Source organism: Muntiacus reevesi, chromosome 7 (assembly GCF_963930625.1).
Source record: "Muntiacus reevesi chromosome 7, mMunRee1.1, whole genome shotgun sequence".
NCBI classification, from domain to species: domain Eukaryota; kingdom Metazoa; phylum Chordata; class Mammalia; order Artiodactyla; family Cervidae; genus Muntiacus; species Muntiacus reevesi.
Genome location: NC_089255.1, coordinates 77,622,122 through 77,644,520, shown reverse-complemented (window position 1 = coordinate 77,644,520; position 22,399 = coordinate 77,622,122). Strand labels below are relative to the sequence as shown.

Genomic DNA, 22,399 nt, shown 5'->3' with positions numbered 1-22,399 from the left:
CCCGAGCTCGGCGAGGCGTCCCCCGGCTTCGGTCCCGTTCAGCTTAAGCTGGTGTCACATGAGCCGCGCGGGGGAGTGGGAACCCGGGGAGTGGGCGGGGGCGTGCGCGCCGGGAGGGGGCCGCCCAGTCCACCTATATGCGCCGCGGCCTGGCTGACGGATGCCAGGAATTCCCAATGAGAGGCGAAGGGGGGAAGTTTGGGCAACTCGGCCTGGCCAATGGAGAGCCTCCGGAGGGCTCTGCCCCTGCCCCTCGCCCCCGCCCGCCTCTGCGCCCGCAGCGCAAGTGTGTCCGCCTCGCTCAGTGTGCGTGGAGATTAGGTCTGAGCGCCGGCGCGAGGCAGGCAGTCCGCGAGCTCCAGCCGCCGCCGCCCCCAGCCGCCGCCTTCCCCAGCAGCGCCGCGGCGGAACCGGGTGCAGGGGAGCTAGCCCGGCCCCGCCAGCCCAGCCCAGCCCAGCCCCAGCCCAGCCCAACCCAGCCCCAGCCCAGATCGTCCCGACTCTCTCCCTACGCCGGGGCAGCAAGCCGCAGCCGCCGCCGCCCGGAGAGAAGGTGGAGGAAGAAATCCAGCCCCTAGCACGCGTGCACCATCCATCATGGACCATTATGATTCCCAGCAAACCAATGACTACATGCAGCCCGAAGAGGACTGGGATCGAGACCTGCTCCTGGACCCAGCGTGGGAGAAGCAGCAGAGAAAGGTCAGCAACCTCCCCGGCCCGTCGCAGCCCCCCGCCCGGGGCAGCTCGGCTCGCGGGGCTCCGGGGTTCTGGGTTGCGAACCGGTTCCAGGCGCGCACGAGCGGGGGCGGGGGATGCGCGGCCGCCGCGAGGTGGGGTGTTGGGTTACAGGCGCGGGGCGGAAGGGGGAGCGCCCCGGCCCCAGAGCCCGCGAACGCCTAGGCTGAGCGCTGGGAGGTGGGGCCGCCCGCGGGCAGGTCGCCTTGGGGCGGGCTACCCAGGCCGCCCGGCTGCAGTCGCACCGGCCCCGCGAGGGCAAGGCGCGGGGGCGGTGCTCCGGAGGCTGGGGCTGAGCCCCGGGCTCAGCCCCGGGCTCGGTGGCAGTTAGCTCCGGATCGATTTTCCCTTCCCTTCCCCGCCCCTTGACCGCCTTTCCATATGGCGTGTGGTGGCAACGCGCTTCCTGGGTCGCCTTGGTACCTGAAGGGGACAAGCTGCATGGGTCCTCCCAGCCCCAATCCGCCGGCCGAGGGGGCAGCGGGCGCGGAGGGATTGGCACCCCCCTCCGGGTCTGTGTGGAGGTGGACCTGCCGGAATGGGGTTAGGGCCGAGAGAACCCGGGCCAAAGCGGGCTCCCCAACGGGCCCTGTGGAGGCGGGGTCAGGGCGGCAAACCGTTTTATTGCTTAATTCAGTGCTTGGTAGCTGCGAACCGAAATGAGCTTGCGTCTGCGTCCTGCCTCTCCGATCCCCGCTCGTTCCTGGGAGACGGCGAATTTGGGCAACTTGATCTGAGTTGAGGGGCTCGGTAGGGCAAGGCATTGTCTCTGGGGATATTTGGGGTCAGTCCTTGGGGCTCCATGCTTAGCCACCGAGGCGCGTCCCAGGCCGCGTGCCGGGTGCGCGCTCTCCCACGGGCGCTGGGCTCAAAGCTGGCGAGGGGACCCGGGCACAGTGGCCGGTGGCAGGAAGAGGTCAGAAACCACTCTTGTTGGGGGGAGGGCGCCCCAACCGTGCCTTTGCTTCCTGCCTGCGCGGTGAGCTCTTGCCCCAGGCGGCCACGTACCCTGAACACCCTTTTCCCTCCTCCCTCGCGGCCCGCTCCCATCCGGTCCCTTCTTAACCCCCACCCCCACATCCACCCCTCGGCTGATCTGGGAATGGGGGGGCGGGGGACACACAGGATGGCGCGTCCCCCTGGATAGTGCGGTTAGGGCTGGGCTTGAGGGAGAACGCTTATGTCCAAAAATGGTAACATTCATTCCCTTTTTTAAACTTAAAAGGGGGGGGAGTTTAGGGAGCCGACTGAAGTTTTTTTTCAGCCAAAGGCATCCTGTATTAGCTCACTCAGGAATCCTAAGCCCTGAAACTGGCGCCCTTTTACTCACTTCATCAGACAAGCAGAGGTAATTTAAAACAGCGCACAAAGGGCTTCCCAAAGCAGGGCGACCTGAGCCCCAGGGTCTTGGCTTCTGCTGGGCCCAGCCCTCTGCAGCCGCACCAGAAGGTTGCCCTGCTTCTAGCCGACTTCTTTTCCTTGCCGCAGTTACTTAAACACTCCTCCCCCTCTACCTGTCGGGCCCCTCGGGGAGGCCTGGGGGAGAGGTGAGTCCCTCCCTCACCTGGTTTATCTCCTGGGTCAGTTGGACTGTTGGGGAGTTGAGAATGGAATAATCTGGAGATTCTCATGGGGGTAAAGGTTGGGGAGTTTCAAGGTGCACCTTCCTTGGGAATAGATTTTAAGTTGGACAGGAGGAGTGGGATTAGTGTGTGGTGGCTATTTGGGGGGTCTTCTGTGGGGGGGGGGGGAGAAGAGTAAAAATTTCTGTTTGCCTAGCACCTACTGTGTGCCTGGCCAGGTGGAGTGACAGGACTGCCCAAGAATTAGGAATCAGGTCCTTTTAAGGATTGTGGGACTAAGCATTGAACCTGCACATGGTATTCATTATTATCGAATGAATGAGTGAATATATTAAAAGCAATGGGAGAGAAAAATTAGTGTCTCTCTTTCTCTCCCTACACACATACACATACACTCAGAACTCTGACCTGGGTGGTAGTGGGTGTGCACCAGGCTTTTGGGCAGCCAGGTGGGAACAGGGTCACCTGGGAAGGTTGGTTACCCAGGGACAAACTCCACAGTTCCAAGAGCTGGCGTGGGCTGAGGATGCTGGGCACTGTTCTAATCGTATATATTGTTTCAGTTGTTACTCCCAGCAGCTCTGGGAGCCGGGCAGCAGGAGGATGAGGAAATGAGGGGCAGAGGTGGAAGTAACCAGCCTAGCGTCCAGACAGTTGCATGGCGGGGCTGGGTTGCAGCCGTGCTCCCCCAGGCAGCTTCCCCTCACTCGTTCCTTAGTTGGTGAAGGAGGCCGGAAAGCTGGCTCTGGCACCCAGAGCCTGCAAAGATCTCGGACCAAGGGGAGCCAACACCTGCTTTGGTGGGGTTGATGGAGAAGGCCCACAAGCTCTGGGCCTTGATTGAATCTGGTCCACAGCTTTTTTTTTTCCCGGGCCATTAAGTCTCTGTAACCTCAGTTTCTGCACATTTCCCCTAGTTCTCAGCAGGCTGGTGGGGATCTAAATTGGCATTACAACAGAAGGATCAGACTTAAAGTAACTTGGTGCTTTTAACAGTCTCCCTGCTGACCCTGGGAGGTGAGGGTTGAGTGGGACCAGAGCCAAGGAGTAGGACAGAGGCCGACTGTTCCAGATGGAGGCAGGAGAGTGAGGGTGGGGGTGAGGAGGGGCAGAAGGAGGTCATGGTGCTGTGAGATGCAGAGGCCACTGGGTAGGGGGCTGAAGACCCCTGTGTTTTGTCCTAGACCAGACAGCCTGGACTGTGGGTGAGACTTTGGGCCAGTCATTTCGCTTCTCTGAGCCTTTATTAGTTTGTTCAGCAAGTACTTTTGGAGTCCCTCCTCTGGGCCAGGCTGGGATCCCGGTGCAGAGGGTGCAGCCATGAGCTAGACAGGCCAGGTCTCTGTCCCCGTGGCCCTTCCGTTCTGTTTCCTCCTCCTGCCTGCCCTGCCCACCCCTCAGGGCTCCTTACAGGCATCAGATTAAATGACTTCTTGGGTGACGCCAAGGCTGATGCAGATGCTGGTAGAAGTCTGTGCAGGTAGCAGGCATGACTCAAGAACCTGCCTTGGGTTGGCCACAGCTTGTCCCTTCAAAGAGTGCTTCAGTGCAGAGTTCATCCTGCTAGGCTCCTTGCCTCAAGACACAAAATGCTGTGGCTTGGGCAAGTTTACTGGACTTTACAGTCTTTCTGATGTTGGAGGCTGAGAACTGAAGCCATCTTTTCTAGAGGCCCCAGCTCTGAACGCCCATCTTTTGGGAATGACCAGCGTCCTCAGAGTCCGTGGGTGACTCTCACCCACGTCCTTGTGTGTGTGCTCACATGTGCCTGGAGTCAGGTCGGCTAGAGGGAGCATAGATTTTGAGTAAAATTCTGGCTCTACACTTATATGCTTGCGACCCTGGGCAAGTTACTTATCCTTTCTCAGCCTCCAATTTCTTGTTTATAAAAAGAAGCTAATACCTTCCCCGCCCCCACCCCCTTTACCGCCAGGTCGACAGCAGAGGATATGTAAAAGGGCCTCTTCTGCTGTTCAATTTTTTTTCTCTCTCTTCCCTCTTAAATCCTGGAGACTCTAGTGTCCTGTGTTTTTCCACAGGTGCCAGTCCTGGGTTTTTATTCTGTTTTTCACATGTAGGACCGTAATTAATATTTGTTGAGCTGATGGATGTTCAAACAGAGAGACAGCCCTGGCAGGTGAAAGAAGGTAGTTGTAAATAGGCCAGATCCTGATTCTGTATCCACATAAAGCCAGGTTGTCAAGCTATGTGACAGAGAGGCTGCTTTATTTACATTTGCTTCTGGACTTCAAGGGGCTTCCTGGTGGCTCAGCGGTAAAGTGTCTGCCTGCGATGCAGGAGCCACCGGAGACGTGGGTTCGATCACTGAGTCAGGAAAGATCCCCTGAAGGAGGGCACAGCAGCCCACTCCAGTGTACTTGCCTGGAGAATCCCCATGGAGAGAGGAGTCTGGCGGGCTATAGTCCATGGGGTCACAAAGAGTCAGACTGAGCATGCATGCATCTATGTCCTGGACTGCGATCATCAGAGGAGCTACCAAGGTTACCCACCAAGGTGGAGGATTGCAAAGAGGGGAGAGTCTGCCGTAGGTGGGTTTATCTGGGGAGGATCAGGACGTCTGCCTACCCTGAAGGCAGGAGGTTAGGAGTGAGTGATGCCTGGTAGCGATAAAGCCTGAAAGAGGAGAGAATTTGCCCTCATCTCCATCCTCATACTCCTAGTGTTCACTCCTTCCTGATTCACTCCTCGTCAGTGTCCATGGAGGCAGGATGCAGCCTGTCCTGTGCTGTGCAGAATCCCTAGTGCCTAGCACAGAGTCAGACCTATTGCACGTGGTCCAGAAATGACGATGAAATAATTGGATAAACATCATGCCTGGCTCCTAACTCCAGGCCAGGTTGGTAGAGATTCAGATGAAATGCTTCACATTCCAGATAAACCATCCCTTTCTGGGACTGGATTCTGGCTCTGGCCTCCACAGATGGACATGCTTTGGGCACCCTGGTTCAAGTCTTCACCCCGCCACTGGCTAGCAGTGTGATCCAGGGTGAGTCACTTACCTGCTCTGTGCCTGATGATGCCAAGAGGGAAATGGGGATAATAATTGTTCCTGCCTGAAATAGCTGCGTAGAAGCTTACAAACCAAGTAAGGTGTGTAGGGAATTTAGCATAGCACATGGGGTATAGTGAGTGCTCAGTAAATGTTAACTATTTTGAGGAACCAGAGCTGCTATGACTTTTTTACCATGATGCTTTGAGATAAGATGTAGTATTAAAATCTGTTTCCAAAGGAAACCAGGAGTGGGTTGTATTGTCCTTGACCTTTGACCAACGTCAGCGCTGGTTCATTGGGTGTCACCTGACCTTTCCGTTTGCTCAACCCCTTGACCTATAGAATGGTATAGAATCCCTTGCCTACCCTTTTCCTACTTCCTGGGTATCCAGGATGAAGAGATGGATGCCGAAGTGCTTAAAAACATGTCAATTGGTTGTAATACAGGTAAAATACCTCAGAGTGTCTTCAGGCCCCTCTGATAATTAACCGATGAATGCCAAAATGCTTAAAAACATTGTCTTCTAGTGGTAATGCTGGTAAAATGATCTCAGAGGTCTTCAGGCCCCTCTGATAATTAACTGAGCACATTCCGCAGGCCCTGCTCACACCCCCAGCAGCTCGCCCAGCCCCGCTTGGCCCCAGATTGCAGCTGCTTCCTCCCTGAAACTTGGCCCACGTGGGTGCTGAGTGCAGGTGCCCTGCTGGTTGGTGAAGTGGTGGACAGAACCTGGAAGAGAGATGGGAGAGATGGATGGGCTGGGAGCCTCAGGGCTGCCCTGGAGAGAGAGATGTGAGAGGGCCTGGGGCACAGGACGGGCCGGACTTTCCAGTTCTGAGCAATGATGAGACCTTGAGGGGCTGCTGAGATGGGCTTGTAGGATTCAGCCTCTTCAAAAGGAGGAAACTCACTTCTTAAAGTCTGACTTCTTAAGGAGGGCTGCCAAGGCCTCCTTGCTCAGTGGGTCGGGGCCTGGGAGAGGCCCTCACCCCTGGGACCTTCCCTGGGGGACGATGAGCGGTTCTGTGTGAGGAGGTCACACCAAATGGGCGTCCTGTCACTTGGGATTTGTGGTTGGGATTTGGGGCTCCTCTTTCCAGCTTCTCGAGGAAGGCCTGGGGCTGGGCACCTGGCCAGTGGCCGCAAACCATAAACTTGGCTCGAGGACTTGTCACATGAGACCTGGCGCCTCCTGCCCTGCCAGGGTGGGGCAACCTGAGACATGACCTGTCCACAGGCCTGCCACTGTGTGTGCCTGCTTCTCACCTTCTAGTCCCTGCAGAATGTAGAACAGCGGCGATTTCTCCTTGTGGAGTCGGTCTGAGTGCTCATTGAAACCCCTGTTAGGTAGCAGATGCTCCACCCAGGTGGGGCTGTGACAATGACAGATTCCATGCAGAAAGGCAGAAAATCCCACCAGGCCATACCAGTCACAGCAGGGGCATGCACTGACCAGTACGGGGCAGGAGAGGGGACAGGGAAGGCTCTGCTGGGAAGCCTTTCCTTTCCCTGGCATATAATCGGGGGTGGTGGTGGTGGGGGGGGTGTGTGTGTGTACACAGGGGGGTAGGACTTCCCCTCCTGGAGGGTGGGAGGAGCAGGGGCGCCAGTGAGTCCACCTGCCATTGTTTTCCCTCCTGGTCCTCCTTCCCCATTCTCTCTGCCCCTCCCAGAGCTGACCTCTCACCTTGCTAAGAGGCCAGGCTGTTTGTACAGCTCATAGGTTGGGCTCTGGAACCCCACACCTCTGCACAGGTGTTGTCGTGCAGGTGTTGTCGGGACTATCCAGCACCTGAGCTGCCCCCATGTGTGACCCACCCCCACTTTTCCTGGGGACTGGTGTGCGGCTCAGGGTTGAAGCGTTAGGGCATGTTCCTGGGACCCTGCTTTTATCCGCTGAGTGTGGTCAAAGGGCCCATGTCTCTGCAGGAAAGGTCCGGGGAGCTGGGCTGAGTTACTCACCTGGGATGCTGGAAGGGTCCCAGAGCCCACCAGCAGCTGGATATGGTTTGGACAGTCCAGGCTGCAGCTCCCCAGAGGGGTCACAGCTAAGAGGTGGCAGGCAGAGGGACCCTGTTACCTGGTTCCATAGTCCTGGTCACACTGGGTCACCCTGCTGGGACTGGGGATTTAGCCCAGGGTGTGCTGTCTCCTTTGGCAACGGCACAGTATCCTAAGTCCTAATTGCCCAATCTGAGGCAAGACAGCTGGGGAGTGGCCGGGGCAGGGGGTCCAGCAAGGCAGGACTCAGAGCCATCCTGGGCGCCCCTAACACAGGGCCTGATGGCTCTTGGGCTGAGCATCAGGTCGGGGAACCCTCCCTCCTCAGTGGGTAGAGGGTAACCCTGGGGAGAGGGCTAGTCCTTCGCTCTCCTGCTTGTCCCTCCTGGTCTTCCTTCACCCCCATCACCCCCATCCTGGCTGGGGGTTACTGGCAGGATCTTGCCGTGCAGGGCACCTTGTGAGTCTGGAGTAGTCACACTTGGCCACAAAGATACGTAGGCGACAGTCACAGCCTCACCCTGCCCCCTCCTCGTGCCCTATTCAGCCACCCCAGGTGGTGCCATTACTTGCAAAGGGGTTGGGTGGGGGTAGCAAGGCCTCTAACCCCTCCCAGACAGAAACTGGCCGTCCCAGCCACCTGCTAGCAGAGCCAGGACCAGGACTGGATTTTTTTTTTAAGTTGAAAAAATTCTTTTTCTTTTGATAATTACAGTGGCTAACCCTTTCTGAGCATGTGCTAAGCATTGCGCCCTGTGCTAAGGACTCCACATGCCTTAACACATCTAATCCTGCGAGGGGGATACTCTGACCCTGTTTTACAGAGGAGAGAACCGGCTCAGAGCAGTCACGTAACTTATCCAAGAACCCACAGCTGATGAGAGGTAGAGCTGGGGTCTGAAGCCGGGCTGCGTTACCTTCTCAGATTTTGCTCTGCTGCTTATAAAGCAAATGCTTGCATTTCTAGCAACATTTAACCAAAGCCAAAACATATACAAAACAAAACCCGGTGATGAAAGCGTTCTGAAATTAGATAGCGGTGGCGGTTGCACAACCTTGTGAATATACTAAAAACCGCTGAACTGTAGGCTTTAAACTGGGTGACTCTGACGGTTTAAGAATTATATCTCAACTTTAAAAACCCTCAGATAATGCTAATTTAGGAAGAAAATGACAGTTGCCTGTCATCCCACCTCCCAGAGTTGAGCTCTCTCCATCCTCGCCCCTTTTTCTCTCACTTGTGAGTCCACCTTTTCTCTCTTGCTCACTCTTTATGAAAAGGTCAGGGATCCTGGTTCATTGCGAATGAGTGGGAGAACAGAAGAGGAAAATAATCAAGAAGGATAGCTTTCATAAAAAGCCTGATGTGGCCCTTTTCTTGAAAACTGCTTAAGACTAAATCTCAGATAAACACAGGCAAACGGAAGCCTGGTCTGGGGGTGGAGGTGTGTTCCTTCCTCATTGATCAAAGGCTGAGCCAGTCCCATGGGACTGGCCTCCTTGGCCTGGGATTACTTCCCACCTTCTGCCATCCCACGGTTAACAGGGAGGGTCTAAGTGGGGCATATTTCCCTAAGTCCTGAGGCATGAAGAGGGGAGGGCAGGGCCAGGGTCCTCCCCCAGGAGACAGCTGCCCATTCTCAGAGGTTGCCTAGCAATAGTGGGAACAGGTGACTTAGCCCACTACAGAGGTGGGAGGAGAATAAAAGGCAGCTGGGATGGAAATCGGGAGAAGATGCAGAGGATGCTGTTACCCTGGAAACCGCCTGCTTGGTCCTTGGCTGCAGTGGGCTACTTCTGGGCTGGGATCTATTCTTCATTGAGAGATTGAGGGGTCCTCTCCAGGCCCGTCACCCACAGGGTTGGGGCAGGGGAAGGGAATGTAGAGAAACCTCTTGCACATGGCCTCTGTGGGGGATATGTTCTCTGCAGCCTCATTTAACATTCACAACAGCCTTGTAAGGAATGTCGGATGATCACACTTGATAGATGAAGATGCTGAGCTTAGAGATATAGAAAGCAGACTCACACCCAAAGGCTCACAGTGAGAAGGGGCTGGTACCCTTGATCCTTAAACATTTCATTTTGGCTTAAAGCATTACACGTGCCCAAGATCTGGGAGGCAATGTAAACACTATCCACTTTCAGGGAAGGGAAGAGAAGATGAGAGAAAGGAAAGCTAGAAAGACGAGTTGTCTGTTTTATATCCAACAATCAATCTATAATATTTATTAAGATGTCTTGGTTCTCCAAATAAGTAAAAAGACTGTAGCTTACACTGATTGAAGTTTGTATGGTTTGGATTATCTCAATCTTTTAAAAAAAAAAACCCTTTGAGAAAGATACTGTTAACTTCCCATGTTACTACAGATGGGGAGATTGAGGCTCAGAGGGTTTAAGTAGGTTTCCAAAGATTGACCAGCTAATAAATGAGTTTATGAATGAACCCAGGCAGACTGACCTCGAAATGCCACCCTTCACCAGAAGTACAGATGCACCCATTGCTATCTTGGAGTTTATGTTTTAATTGAGACAAGGCTTACATAAATAAAATAATAAGGAATAGCTTAAGATGAAATATAGTAATTCCCTGGTGGCTTAGGCAGTAAAGAGTCTGCCTGCAATGTGGGAAACCCAGGTTTGATCTCTGGGCTGGGAAGATCCCCTGGAGAAGGAAAGGGCAACCCACTCCAGTATTCTTGCTGGGAAAATCCCATGGATGGAGGAGCCTGGTGGGTTGCAGTCCATAGGGTCGCAAAGAGTCGGACATGACTGAGTGACTTCACTTTAAGATGGAATATAACCGAGTACTCATTAGATGGTTCATGATTTTTAACATTTATGCTTTCACCTGTGTTCTCTCCATTCATTGTGATAAAAAGACTTGTGAGGTCTTATTCCCATTTTATAGACAGAACAAGTAAGGCTCAGAAAGGGGGAGTGGTTTTACCAGGGTCTCTTGAAGCCTGATTGGGGTAGAGTTGGTTTTGAATCCAGGTCTTTGACTAGAGGGTCTGTGATGCTAAAGGGGTAGGTGCAGGCCTTTCTGAAGTTCCTTTTCTGGGTTGAAAAGGTAGTGGAGGATTCTGGTTGTATTTCTCCCTACTTTTCAGTAGGAGTAACTGCGGGGAAGTGACTCCAGAGCCTGGTGGCCTCTCCTGGAGCTGACCCCAGCTGTGGGGGGCTGGCTTCCCTGCTATGAGAGTCATCCATGCCCCCTCCTTCTCGCCTCCTTGGGACCCTTCAGCTTCACCTGCTCCTGCTGGTCACTCCTTTTGGTCTTCAGGGACACCTAGCACCCTTTGAACCAGGTAGCTGATGCTCCGTGTTTATTTTGACTTTAGAAGCCTGTGCCTGTAAACACAAAGTTGCAGGTTCTGATTTGAGCCTTGAGGCTGTTAAGAAAGGGGGTGAGGGTGAGTCTGAGGGCTTAGGTTGGGGTGAGCTGTTTTGGCTTTCAGTGCTGCAGGCCGGGCCAGGGGACAGCTTTGGGGGGGAAGACCTGTCCCATCCCATCACCTTGCAGCTGAGGGTCTAAATCAAAGACCATGAGGGCCTAAATCAAAGCCATGATGGTGGAAGAGTGATGGGGGTGGGGAGGGAAAGGAGCCTGGTCTCGACCTTGTTTTTCTTGTTCTGTGATGGTTGGTACTTGGGGGCTGCGGAGTGTGGTTGCAGGCCTGTGATTTGAGGCCAGGGCTTACAGGGGAGCATTTTTATGGGCCTGAAGATTTATTTTTTAAAAGTCATCTGCAAAGCTGATTGTAACCAAGGGGAATAGAACAGAGTGTTGCCGGGCTCGTTTTCAAATCAGTCTGTAGGTGAAATGACCGGAGGGGAGGGTGCGGCGACGTGGGTGGCCCCCTTCAGGCAGGTCTCCTGGTGGAACTTGGCTTTCCATCTTGGGAGAGAGGCGCACGTCCTGCCTGTGGGTGGGAGGGGGCTTGTTACTGTCAGGCTCTTTCTCCTTCTGTCCCATGTGGAAGTGTGCGCATGTCACAGCCTGTGGTTTGAGGATGGAGAGAGAAGTGGGACTTTTAATTCTTCTAAGTCCCCAGACCAGAAAATGGAACCCCTGCCTCCCCAGTGTGAGGCTGTGCTGGGCGCAGGGCCAGTAGCTTTGAGGTCCCAGATCTGTTTTTGACCTCCAGGTCTGTGAGCGAGGATGTGTGTGTCGGTGTGAATGGAGGTGTGTATGTGGTTGTGTGTATATATGTGTGTGTGTCTCTGTATATGTTTGTGTATGTGTGTATGTGAATGTGCATATGTATATGTGTATGTTTGTGTATACATGAGTGGGTATGTGTATTTGTATGTCTGTGTACATGTATATATGTGTGTATATAATGAGTGTATGTGAGTGTGTATATATGTATATTTGTGTATTGTTCACACGCACGTGTGTGTATGTGCATGTGCATGTGTATGTATGTGTGCATATGTGTGTGTGTGTGTATACACGTGTGTGGTGTGTGTCTGGCTCTCCCTCTGTTGTTTTTGGCTACTGCCTTGACTTCGGCAGGGGAGTGGCTCCCTTTCAAACACCGCAGACATCCTCCAGATAATGTCTAATGGCACTTTCCAGTAGAGTTCCCGATATTCGGAAAGGCCTTTCTTTCCAGGAACCCAGAGTGCTTTTCCAGACTTGGCCCTGGGAGCTGGGAGCTGGAGGAGGTGGAGCAGGGGAAGCGGGGATGGGGGTGGGGGCCCAGACCCCTGGTTTCCTGCCCTTCATCCTGGATACTTTGCTGGCTGGGGCTCTTTGGAGGTGTCTTTCATGCATGAAGTCCTGAGGACTCGCTTTAGAAATCTGGATAATCTTCCAAACTCTAGCCTCAAAGAAAGTCACCTATCTTTTTTTTTTGGTAAGTTAAGCAGTGGTAAACTTAGAGATTCATTGTATATAATCAGCTTTCAGCTTTTTAAAATTGAAAGAATTCCACATTGGGGTTTTAATTCCCTGGGCCTGTCTGGATAACCACCCACCTGCCTTCCCCCCTTAATGGTCTGCTTGGAGCAGGCAGCAAGGCTGTTTTGGGACCCAAGGGTGTCCAGTTAGGGCACCTGCTCCCGGTCCCTTTCCTTGGAAGTTGTTGGCTCAGGACAAGGCCAGCTTAGGTCCACCGTATGACTCAGGGAGTGTGGTTGGAGTTACGGAGCTGAGCACCCACGACCCCTCCCCTGAGAAGGAGCCAAGCCCGGGCTAGGCTATGCACCAGGCACGTCTCTGAGTGTTTCACAGATATTAATTCATTTAATCCTCAGAACACCCGTGTGAAATGATTTGGCTGGGGGAGTAAGGAAATTTAGACCTGCAAAGGCTCAGGCGGTTACAGCTGTTATTTCTATATTTTCTGCTCTGAGGCCAGTTTGCAAAGAAGATGAACATTGCAGATTGGAGACCCTGGCGTTCTTCTCCCCAGTCCCATTCCTGTCCCCCAGTGGAACTGATCACTATCCAGTTCGGTGGTTTTCATTCCTAAGTGTCCACTTATACAGTTCCTACCTGTCTGGTTGTGTGCAAGACAGATGGTGTCACACCCAGCGTATCACCGTGCACACCGCTCTTTCTGTCCTTCCCTGTCCCAAACCCCACTTGGCAGGAGCTCTGACCCCCATTCCATGGATGAGACAACTGAGGCCTGGAGGGGCTGGAGGACTTGGGGGATGTTTACAGGTGGCAGGTGGGGCCAGAAGCCGGGCTTCCTGCCTCTGCGGGTGGCTCTTTGTGTTCACCTGCTGTTCCCGCCACATCGGAGTTCAAAGACTCACTGCTATTTGGTGAGGGAGGGCAGGGGCAGAGAGTCTGTTTTTTATTTTCTTCCCTCCCACGTGTGTTTTTGACACCTGGTTCTCCCCTGGGGCATGTGCTCCTTTGCCTGCTGCCTTCTTCCTGGGGCACCAGGAGTCAGGTTCTTAGGGACTCACACTACTTTGCTGTTTTTTTCTCTTCCCAGGAGGGAGCCTTTCTACTTTTATTGTTCCTTGATGAAGTACATATGCAATGACAGAAAAGCTACTGTGAATTAAGGCATGCTTCTAAATGAATTTGTATTGTATGTCTCACAGTGGCTTCTTGCAACATTTGGAAGTTAGTTGTTCTTTGCACATAGTTTTGGAAGAGGCGGGAGGTGGGAAGCCGTGGCTGGCTGAGTCCATCTTGGCTGGGTCCCAGGGGCAGCCAGTGGGATTCCAGTTATGTCTGTCTGTGCACGCTTGGTTTCCTGGCTCTGGCCCTTTCTTCCTTCTGCCCTGGCTCTGGGCCACTCAGCCCCTTGCCTTTGCTCACTTAGCGCCTGGGTAGAAGATGGGTTGGAGAGAGCTGGAGAGGACACACATGTTGGCAGCCTCTCGGCAGCCTTCACCGCACTTGCTTAGGGCGCTGTTGTGAGACTCAGCTCTGAGGACATTTGGAAGGTTCTCAGGGGATGTCACTCATCTATGACTGACTGGGGACTCCTTGGATGAGTGAAGGTGAATCTGTAGGGTCTCCTGGGGCTTCCTAGTAAGGGGTCCATTGCCTGAGGCTCCTGAAGGCTGCGGCACTGGCATCTTTACACGCATGCCACCTCATCCCAGAGCCTTGAAGCCTAGCAGGACAGGGGTGGTTTAACAGTGGTTCTCACTTGGATGTGCATCAGTCACCTGGAGGATTTGTTACAACACTGGTTGTGGAGCCTCATCCTCAGTGTTGATCATTCACTGGGTCTGGGGTGGGGCCTGAGAAATTGCATTTTTAGTAAGTGAGATGACACTTTATAGTGACTTGCAGAGGGGGGTAGATGTAAGCAGGGATGAGGAACTGGGGCTGTTTTTGCAGTCTGCTATGGAGATCTTGAACCAGACTGTGACATTGCTGGTAATTTCTGTCTAGTACCTCCTCTCTCTCCCCCAGAATAAAGACCACATTCTTCCTCTCTTTGGGAGGCCCAAGCTCAGGGAGGGAGGTGTGCTCTTGCACGCCAAGAAAAGGTGACTCCTCAGGGAGCTCCGGTGGGCACGTGGTAGTCGGTGGTCACCAGATGTTGGACGGACAGTGACTGGATGCCATTCGAGGGGGTGTGGTAGCCACAGTCCAGCAGGAGACATCTGCAGATGAGAAGGTTCTGGAGGTGATGGCCCCTCGAGTCACCAAGGGTCATTCTAGTGATGGGGCTGAATCCGGGGTCCAGAGCAGGGCCGGGGAGGCTCCTGGGACTCAGAAGGGTGCCCTGGGGTCAGGAGGAGGCCGGAGGCTGGGGAAGCCAGCCTGTAGCTTGGGATGGGCTCTGAGCCTGCCACGCCACCTGACACCCTTCCCTGCGTGTCCTGTTGCGGGCTGGTGGGAGCCAGCGCAGGCCTCCAGCTCCCTATTAGGTAGTCCAGCTGCATTTCTTCCTCTTTTGGCCAGCGGCCCACTTCACATTCCTCTCCCAAGGTGCTGGCCCAGCTGACACGTCTCTCCACTCCCTGCCCTATTGCATTTGGCTGAGGCCTCTACTTCAGAAATTCTTAGGGAGTTTCTGGTCCTCTTGTGAGGGTTTGGGGCCTCAAAGGAAGTAAACTTGGCCCTCGGTTTTCCTTCTCTTTCCAGTCCCAGAGCCGAGGGTTCTCTCCAGTATTGGACATGGGTGGCCTGCTCTGCTGTCTTTAGGCTCAGCCTCCTGGGGGTGTGGAACCAGACAGAACCCGGGGCTCTACATCTCATCAGGATGTGGGGTCCAGTAGGACCTTGGTCTGCCTGCCTTCTCCTCCCTTTCAACTGGGACCGTGGGGGGTGTCATTTAGGAGAAGAATCGGTATGGAGACACGGCTCTGTTTTTTGCATTGTTAGGCCAGAGAGCTGCTTCGAGAGACCCTGTCCTCTTTCCTCGGAGCAGAGAGAACAGTTGTGCGTTAGGTTCCAGGGCTGTGGGAGACCCGAGGTCTCCTCTTAGAGCTTCCTATGGCCACTGTGTGACTCTGGACAAGTCACAGCCGATTGTTACCTACAAAATGAGTTGTGTTAGTCATTCAGTTGTGTCCGACTCTTTGCAGCCCCATGAACTGTAGCCTGCGAGGCTCCTCCGTCCATGGAATTTTCCAGGCAAGAACACTGGAGTGGGTTGCCACTTTCTTCTCCAGGGGATCTTCTCGACCCAGGGATCATAAAATGAGGGGACTGGGTTATAGGGTGACAGTGGGGCTCTGTTGTAAATGTCTTGCTTAGATTATCACGTGGAGATGATCTTTAGGGTCTGGGTCAATAGCAATACCCTGTGTTCTTGTCCTCTTTGTGGGGACGGGTTACTCTGCAGTCTAACACTTCTTGAGATGACCTTGAGCTTGATCCCTAGGCTTCCAGTCTGGCCCTGAAATAGCCTAAAACACTAAAATGTAAAATGAGACAGCTAAAACACTGTCTCATATCTTTAGGAGTCCTCTGTGTCCTCACCCTTCAGGAATTTGTTCCCACCCTCTAGGGAGGGTATGGGTGGGGCCAGGTGAATGAACTTCCCTTAGGGACCCGCAGTGCTCTGTGTCTTGGGCCCTGCATGGACTCTCTTACTCCGGAAATGCCTGCTTGGGGTGTGGCCGAGTGGGAAGCCCAGGTGCCTGGGGAGGAGAGTGGAGAGCCTTGTTTGGGGTGGTGATGAGTTCCTTAGCTTTGCCTAAGGATGCTCCAGGTGTGGTCCGGGGGTGGAAATGCTAGGGGTGGCTCTGGACGGGTGGAGAGGGCATCTCTGCCCTCTGCAAGGTGGACCACTCATAATCAGCCCTCTGTGTAGGCTAGGCTGACCCACGGCCTGGTGCGAGGGAGGCGGCCTGCCCGTGGGTTCTGTGGGTAGAAGAAACTCCTGCTGGAGCCAGGGAACAAGGGTTTCAGCCTGGAATCTGCCCAAGGGACTGGTGTCAATGGGCAGCCTTGTTTTTCACTTTGTTTACTCCCAGAACCCAGCTCTATCCTTTCCCTTGGAGCAGTCTGAAGAAATCAAATCACAGAAGGCCTGACCAGAAGGGAACCCATACTGTCCCCTGACCTTCTCCACATAATAAAGAGACTGAGGTCCGTGGTGGTGATCTGTCTTGGCCAAGGACACACTGCTCTGAGGTCATTTCTTGTGGGGCTGGTTGAAGTAAAGAATTTATTCTGGGGACATGTAAATCATCTCCTGAAGTCATCCTTGCCGGTGGGCTTCAGAACACCTGCCGACGGGGGGGTGAGCCTCTGTGCTCTGAAGGCAGGTGGGGCTGCTGGGGATCTGTGTGGGTGGTCACGTTCAGGTGAATTTCACACCTGCTGGCAGCTGTGCTCTACGGGGGGGAGGTGGTGATGGACAGACAGGTGGGCCCTTTGCATGGTTGCCCTTAGCTCAGAGCTTCCTGGCACTGGGTTCTGATTTTGCAGTTGAGGAGGGAGCCAGAAATGAGTCAGAGGGACCAGTGGTCCTGATATTAGCACTTGGCACCACATGCCCAGCCCAGTGACTGAACCCGTTACATGCATCGTATCACTGAATCATCATAACGACCCCGTAAAATCTAGGTGCTAATATGTTTTCATCTCCACTTTACAGAAGCACCTGAGCATTACTGAGATTAAATAATTTGCCCAAGCCACAGACAGAGAGGGGCCTGGCGGGCTACAGTTCGTGGGGTCGCAAAGAAGCAGACATGACTGCGCACACAGCGTGCACCCCAGTTCTTGAGTGGCATTCTGGCCTGTGAAGCCAGAGTTGCCCAGCCACAGCCTGAGCTCCTAACCACCACGTTGACCGTCTCCTCTCCTCTCTGCCAGGGCACGCTGCTTGATGGCAAGTCGGCCTGACTGGAGAAGGGAAACCCCTTGCTAGAGAAGGAGCTGGGTCTCCCCCCTCCCCAGGCCCCAAATAGCTCTCTCCTGACACACACATTCCTGCGCATTCCTGAGCAACCAGGAAGTGGCTGTCTCTCTGGTCCCTGCAGGTCCCAGCGCTGAGGCAGCAGGGGAGGGGGCGGCTCAGCCCCTCCACACTTCTCTTTGCCGCCCTCTTTTCTTCTCTGCGTCTGTTGTGTCTCCCTCCTGCCCCGCAGTGGCACCCTAGTCACTGGCCGTGCCTGGGGATGGCCTTGGGAGGTAGGCTTCTCCAGAGGGATGGCTTACTTTGCCTTTCTCGGGGTGCAAGGTGCTGGTTGCCTTTGCGGGCTGCCCTGGAGCCGGGCTGTTTCAGGGTTGGGGTGCTCCTGTGTCCGTAGGGGGGCTCCAGGCTCCCACCCCCTGACAGCGATAGTCATGTCTCCCCGTCTTTGTCGCAGCTGCTGTGCTGGCTGTTACACATCCTGAATCTAATTTCATCCTAACAACAAGGTAGGAGGTATCAGCCCTGTTCACAGGCGAGGAATCAAAAGCCCACAAAGTCAGAGATTGCACTGAGGCTAACTTACGGCAGATGGGGGTTAATGCCCAGGTCTGTGCACCCAAGTGCCCATGTCCACTGAAGCCCAGCATGAGCAGAGAGTGGCAGCCGAACAGAACCCCTGCCACACAGCGACAACAATAAAACACTTCCCAGCCGGGCTAAAGTATCCTGGGTCTGGGTGGGCTGGGTGTCTCCCTCATGAAGGAGCCTTGCTGGTCTCCTCTGAGAGAAGAGGCCAGGTGGAAAGCATTTACAGGCTCATGGGCACCTCTTACTCATGAGGCTGTGGCCGGGGCATTGCTCAGAAAAACTCAGGCAGGAGAACACGTGATGCACAGGCAGCCAGAAGCCAGTCAGAGCCTGTCCCTTGCATCTGGCCTGGTTCTGTGATTCCTTCTTTTCAGAGTTTCAGTGCCCATTGTCATTGGGACTTGTTAATAGGGGCTGTGGAGCCTGATGAATAATAATAGTAATGTGATGGCAATAATACTGTGAGCACTATATGCACTAACTCTTCTAATGCTGTGTGCCTCACACTGTCCTTAGCTTTTTACATGTAAGCACCGGGACAAGGATTTTCCATGTACTAACCCATATATTCCTCACAACAACTTTGTGAGGTGGGCACTAATACCCCCATTTTACAGATGGGAAAACTGAGGCCCAGAGAGGTTTAGTTGTTCATCCAAGGTCCTACAGCTAGCAGGTGGCAGAGCTGGGAATTGAATCCAAGGATTTCCAGTCAGTAAGACCATACATGATTCCCTGAGGTCAGGGACCTCCCCATGGCTTTTATTTCTGTCCCTAAAGTTGGCCTAGCACCTGATACCAAGTGGACTCTAGGAAGAGTCATAATGATAGAATGAAAGGTGTTGGCATCCTGCCCTTTAAGGGGAAGTTGCCTTTAAGTTGCAGGGATCCTGGCATGGCTGGCATGACTTTCTGTTGAGGAGTGAGACCCTGAGGCCCATGCTTGGTCTCCTGAAGTCACTTTCTTAATGAGGGGAGTCCCTTAATGAGGGGAACCTTTTTTTTTTTTTTTTTTTTTAGTTCTACCATTTTATTGCTACCAATCCATTTCCCTCCACCCTCGTGCACACATGCTCAGTCATGTAATCCCATGGACTTCAGCCCGCCAGACTCCTCTGTCCATGGACTTTTCCAGGCAAGAATACTGGAGTGGGTTGCCATTTCCTTCTCCAATGAGGGGAATCTTAATGGGGAAGACTTCAAGTGCAGATGGATAGAGTTGGCAGGGCTGGGAAGATAAGCCCAGGAGACACAGGGCCCAGAAAGCCCCTCATTAGCTACTTGTTGCTGTGGGGAGATCTCCCCTCTCTTCATGTTATAAGTGCCATTAGGCATTTAACTGCCAGGAAGGGATAAGATAGCAAACAATTCAGAATTTAATAAAGTTATCAATTCATAGGGGCAGGGTTGTTTCTTATTCCTCTCCTTATCCATGTTTCCTGGCATGTGGAGAGCACTTAAGTAATGTTAGTTGTGTGAATGAATGAATTAAAATAGAATCTTCTTATGGAAAATTCAAGCACAGGAATAGAGAGGAGTATAATGAATCCCCATGTACCCATTACCCAGCTTCAACAATTAGCTGCGGAACCTGCTGGTCGTGTGTAGCCACCTGGGACACTTTACAGTGAGATTAGCATGCTAGGATGAACGGCTAAGAACTTCTCCAGAGGAGAAGGACACATGGAGATGAGATGCTGCTATGGTACTAATAAGAACTTGCTCTCGTGTCGCTGCTGTGACAGGCTTGCTGCAGGTGCTTCTTTGAAGGTTTGACCTGACTGCAGTGGACCATGTGGCATTGGGCTCCAGCCCCAGAGTGGGAAGAAAAGTTTCTGAGGATGAGTTCAGCAGATCTATGAGATGCTCAGACGCATACACTGTGGCTAAAGGCAGTGCAACCAACAATAGTTCACTCAATTCTATTTATTATGGGGTCTCTCTTATTTTAAATGGCGTTCAAATACTTTTAAAGTACAGAATAGTAAAACAGATACCCAGGTGCTTGCCACCTGGATTTAAGAGATATTAAGCACGCGCTGTTTTCAGATCAGGGCCAGATGATGCAAGATGTGTGCCTCTGAAGAGGCCATTTGAGTGAGAGACCTACCACCTAGCGTTTCCCTGTCACGTTCAAGGATGTCACAGCCTGTACAGTGAAGGGAGCGCAAGGAAGGCCCCAGGCCACGTTTGAGGAGACCAGTAAGACCTCCTGGAGGAGGTGATACTGTGAGCTAAAATTTAAATCTAGAGTATGTAAGAGTGAGTCAGGCGAGGGGGGTGGTGGCAGAGAGTGGGGGAGGTGGACCAGGCAGAGTGTGACCAGAGACACGAGACAGTGAGTGTCAAGTTCTGGGAAGGGAAGGCCAGGGAATGAGTGTGAGGTGGGGCGGGAGCAGCTGGAGGGGAGGAGGCCTGGGGGTGGCTGACAGTGAGCCCCGAGGGCCTGTGCGGGCAGTAGCGGGCTCTGGGCCTGTCTGAACTGGACGGTGTATGCTGAGAGGGTTCGAGACCAATGTAATCTCCAGTGGAGGTTCGGGAACAGGGCGGGGGAGGTGGGGGAACTGCGTCAGAGGAGTATTGAAGGAAGCTGGCTGTTTAGAGAAGTCGCCAGGCTGGAAGAGGCTGTGCTGGACTTGGCGTGTTGAGTGGGCCCCAGGGCTTGGGGGAGCTGGACTTGGGGGGAGTTGAATGGAGAGGGAGTCAAGCTCAGAATTTCTAGTAGTCCTACTTTCCAAAGAAGGAATGAACTGTTAGGTTGGGAGTTACCTTGTCTTAAATATGTTTAGGTTTGCTGAAATGGAAATGGGGGAGTTCCCTGGTGGTCCAGCGATTAGGACTTCGTTCTTTCGCTCTTGAGGGCCAGCGTTCAGTCCCTGTTTGGGGAATGAATCCCACAAGCCATGTGGCGTGGCCAAAAAACAATACAAAACAAAAACCTTCTAGTTGAGGTATTCAGCTAACCCTAAAAGAAATGAGATGGGAAGGACACGGAGGAAGGAGGGCACTGGCCCCTCAAGGTCTCTTCTTGCTCTGTGTTCCAAGAATATAAGCTGGGAGAGAGGTGGTTAAGTGACCCGTGGGCACAGACGAACGGTGCTTCAAGGAAGGCGGCTATGGAGGAGGTGCTGGCCTGTTGCCATGGGAACCATCTCTGCTGTGGGTTTCCAATTCCAAGGATGCCCTGGAAGGAATGAGCTCACTCCACCTGCAAGGTGATGAGTCAGCCTGCTCCGAAGTCCTGCTTGCCATCCAGGGCTGAGCAAGACCCTGCTTCTGCCCCTCATGGACCACTGATACTTCTCTGCCTGATGTGGGCTGTTGTCATTAGACAGGAAATGGAGGCAGAAAAGGCAGCCACATGCCATTCTGGTAAGCCTTCTAGATCCTGACTTCAGTAGAGGCAGGAGAAAACCTCTATTCCACTTGGCCAAACCACGGTGCTCAGCAGGGCTGAACTGTCCTGTCTTCAGGCCGCTCACCTCACATTGACAGGGCACCAGCTACACCTGGGACCTTGTAGTCCCGGCATGTAGGCTAGATGGATGCTGTGTGCTGAGGGCTTTGAGGAAGTTCAGGTGTAGGGGTGGTTTCCGAGGGTGGATGAGGAAACCTTCTGGGATTTGATTGCACACTGGGAGGATGAGGGGTCCCTAGTTTGCCGATTGAGTCCTAGATATATATTTGGAGGTCTGGGCTTGTGACTCATGGCCCTTGCCTCCCTACTGCCCAAGTGTGCAATTCATCGTTCTTATGGGGGAGTGTGCAGAACTTCTCCACTGACTGCCAGGTGAGGACTAGCATCTCAGACAACTGTGATTTCAGAGTGTGAGGCATCTTCCTCAAGGCCGTACTAAATGCAGACCATCATCCGCTGGGTTCCAGTCCCTCAGAATCCAGATGGGGGCCGGGGCCTGTTCCCTCCCTCCTTGGGGCAGTCTGGGGATAACACTGAAAAGGCCAGGGGAGCTTGGCTTTCCTAGTTTCTCACTTGCCTGCTTGCTTCACCTCCATGGGCCTCGGTTTCCGTCTGAGAAGGTAAATGACTTTGGGGGAGTGGTGAATGACCACTTTAACCCTTTCACCTAAACACAACTACTTAAATTTTGAGAGCCCATTTTTGTTTTTAGCCTCATGCTTGTGTTATTTTGATAACGGTAGTCGTGGTGGATCTGCGATTTAGTTTAGTTTTATATTTCCCCACTTGGCATTTTTATCAAAGATACTTTTTCTTCTATAGCCACACAGCCTTGATCTTCCTTCCCTGGAGCAAGTGAGATCCAGGTATACAGATTACTTCATGAATGCATATGTACTTTCCTGCCTCTTTCCAAAAAGCAGCTGAGGAAAGCTTGAACCCAATGCTCTGTGACATCCTAGAGGGCTAGGGATGGAGTGGGAGATGGGAGGGAGGTTCAAGAGGAAAGGGATATATGTACGCCTGTGGCTGATTCATGAAGATGTATGGCAGAAACCAGCACAATATTGTAATTATCCTCCAATTAAAAAACCAAAAACTTAATGGAAGTGTAGCACAGGGGACTCTACTCCGTATTCTGTAATGACCTATAGGGAAAAGAATCTAAAAAAGAGTAGATATATGTACATGTATAACTGATTCACTTTGTCGTCTACCTGAAATTAACACAACATTTTAAATCAACCATACTCCAAT

The 22,399-nt window shown here is 53.2% G+C and overlaps 1 protein-coding gene across 3 annotated transcripts in view; it reads left to right on the top strand.

Moving 5' to 3' along the window:
* Positions 1-295: 295 nt before the first annotated feature.
* ACTN1 (actinin alpha 1) overlaps positions 296-22,399 on the top strand; it is a 97,311-nt gene continuing 75,207 nt past the window's right edge. For 2 of the 3 annotated variants that reach the window (XM_065941712.1, XM_065941714.1), the window contains exon 1: positions 296-702. In XM_065941712.1, the coding sequence (XP_065797784.1) occupies positions 598-702 (105 nt within the window). In that variant the 5' untranslated portion in view covers positions 296-597. The remainder of the gene's footprint in view (positions 703-22,399) is intronic. The other variant, XM_065941713.1, reaches the window with a different exon arrangement.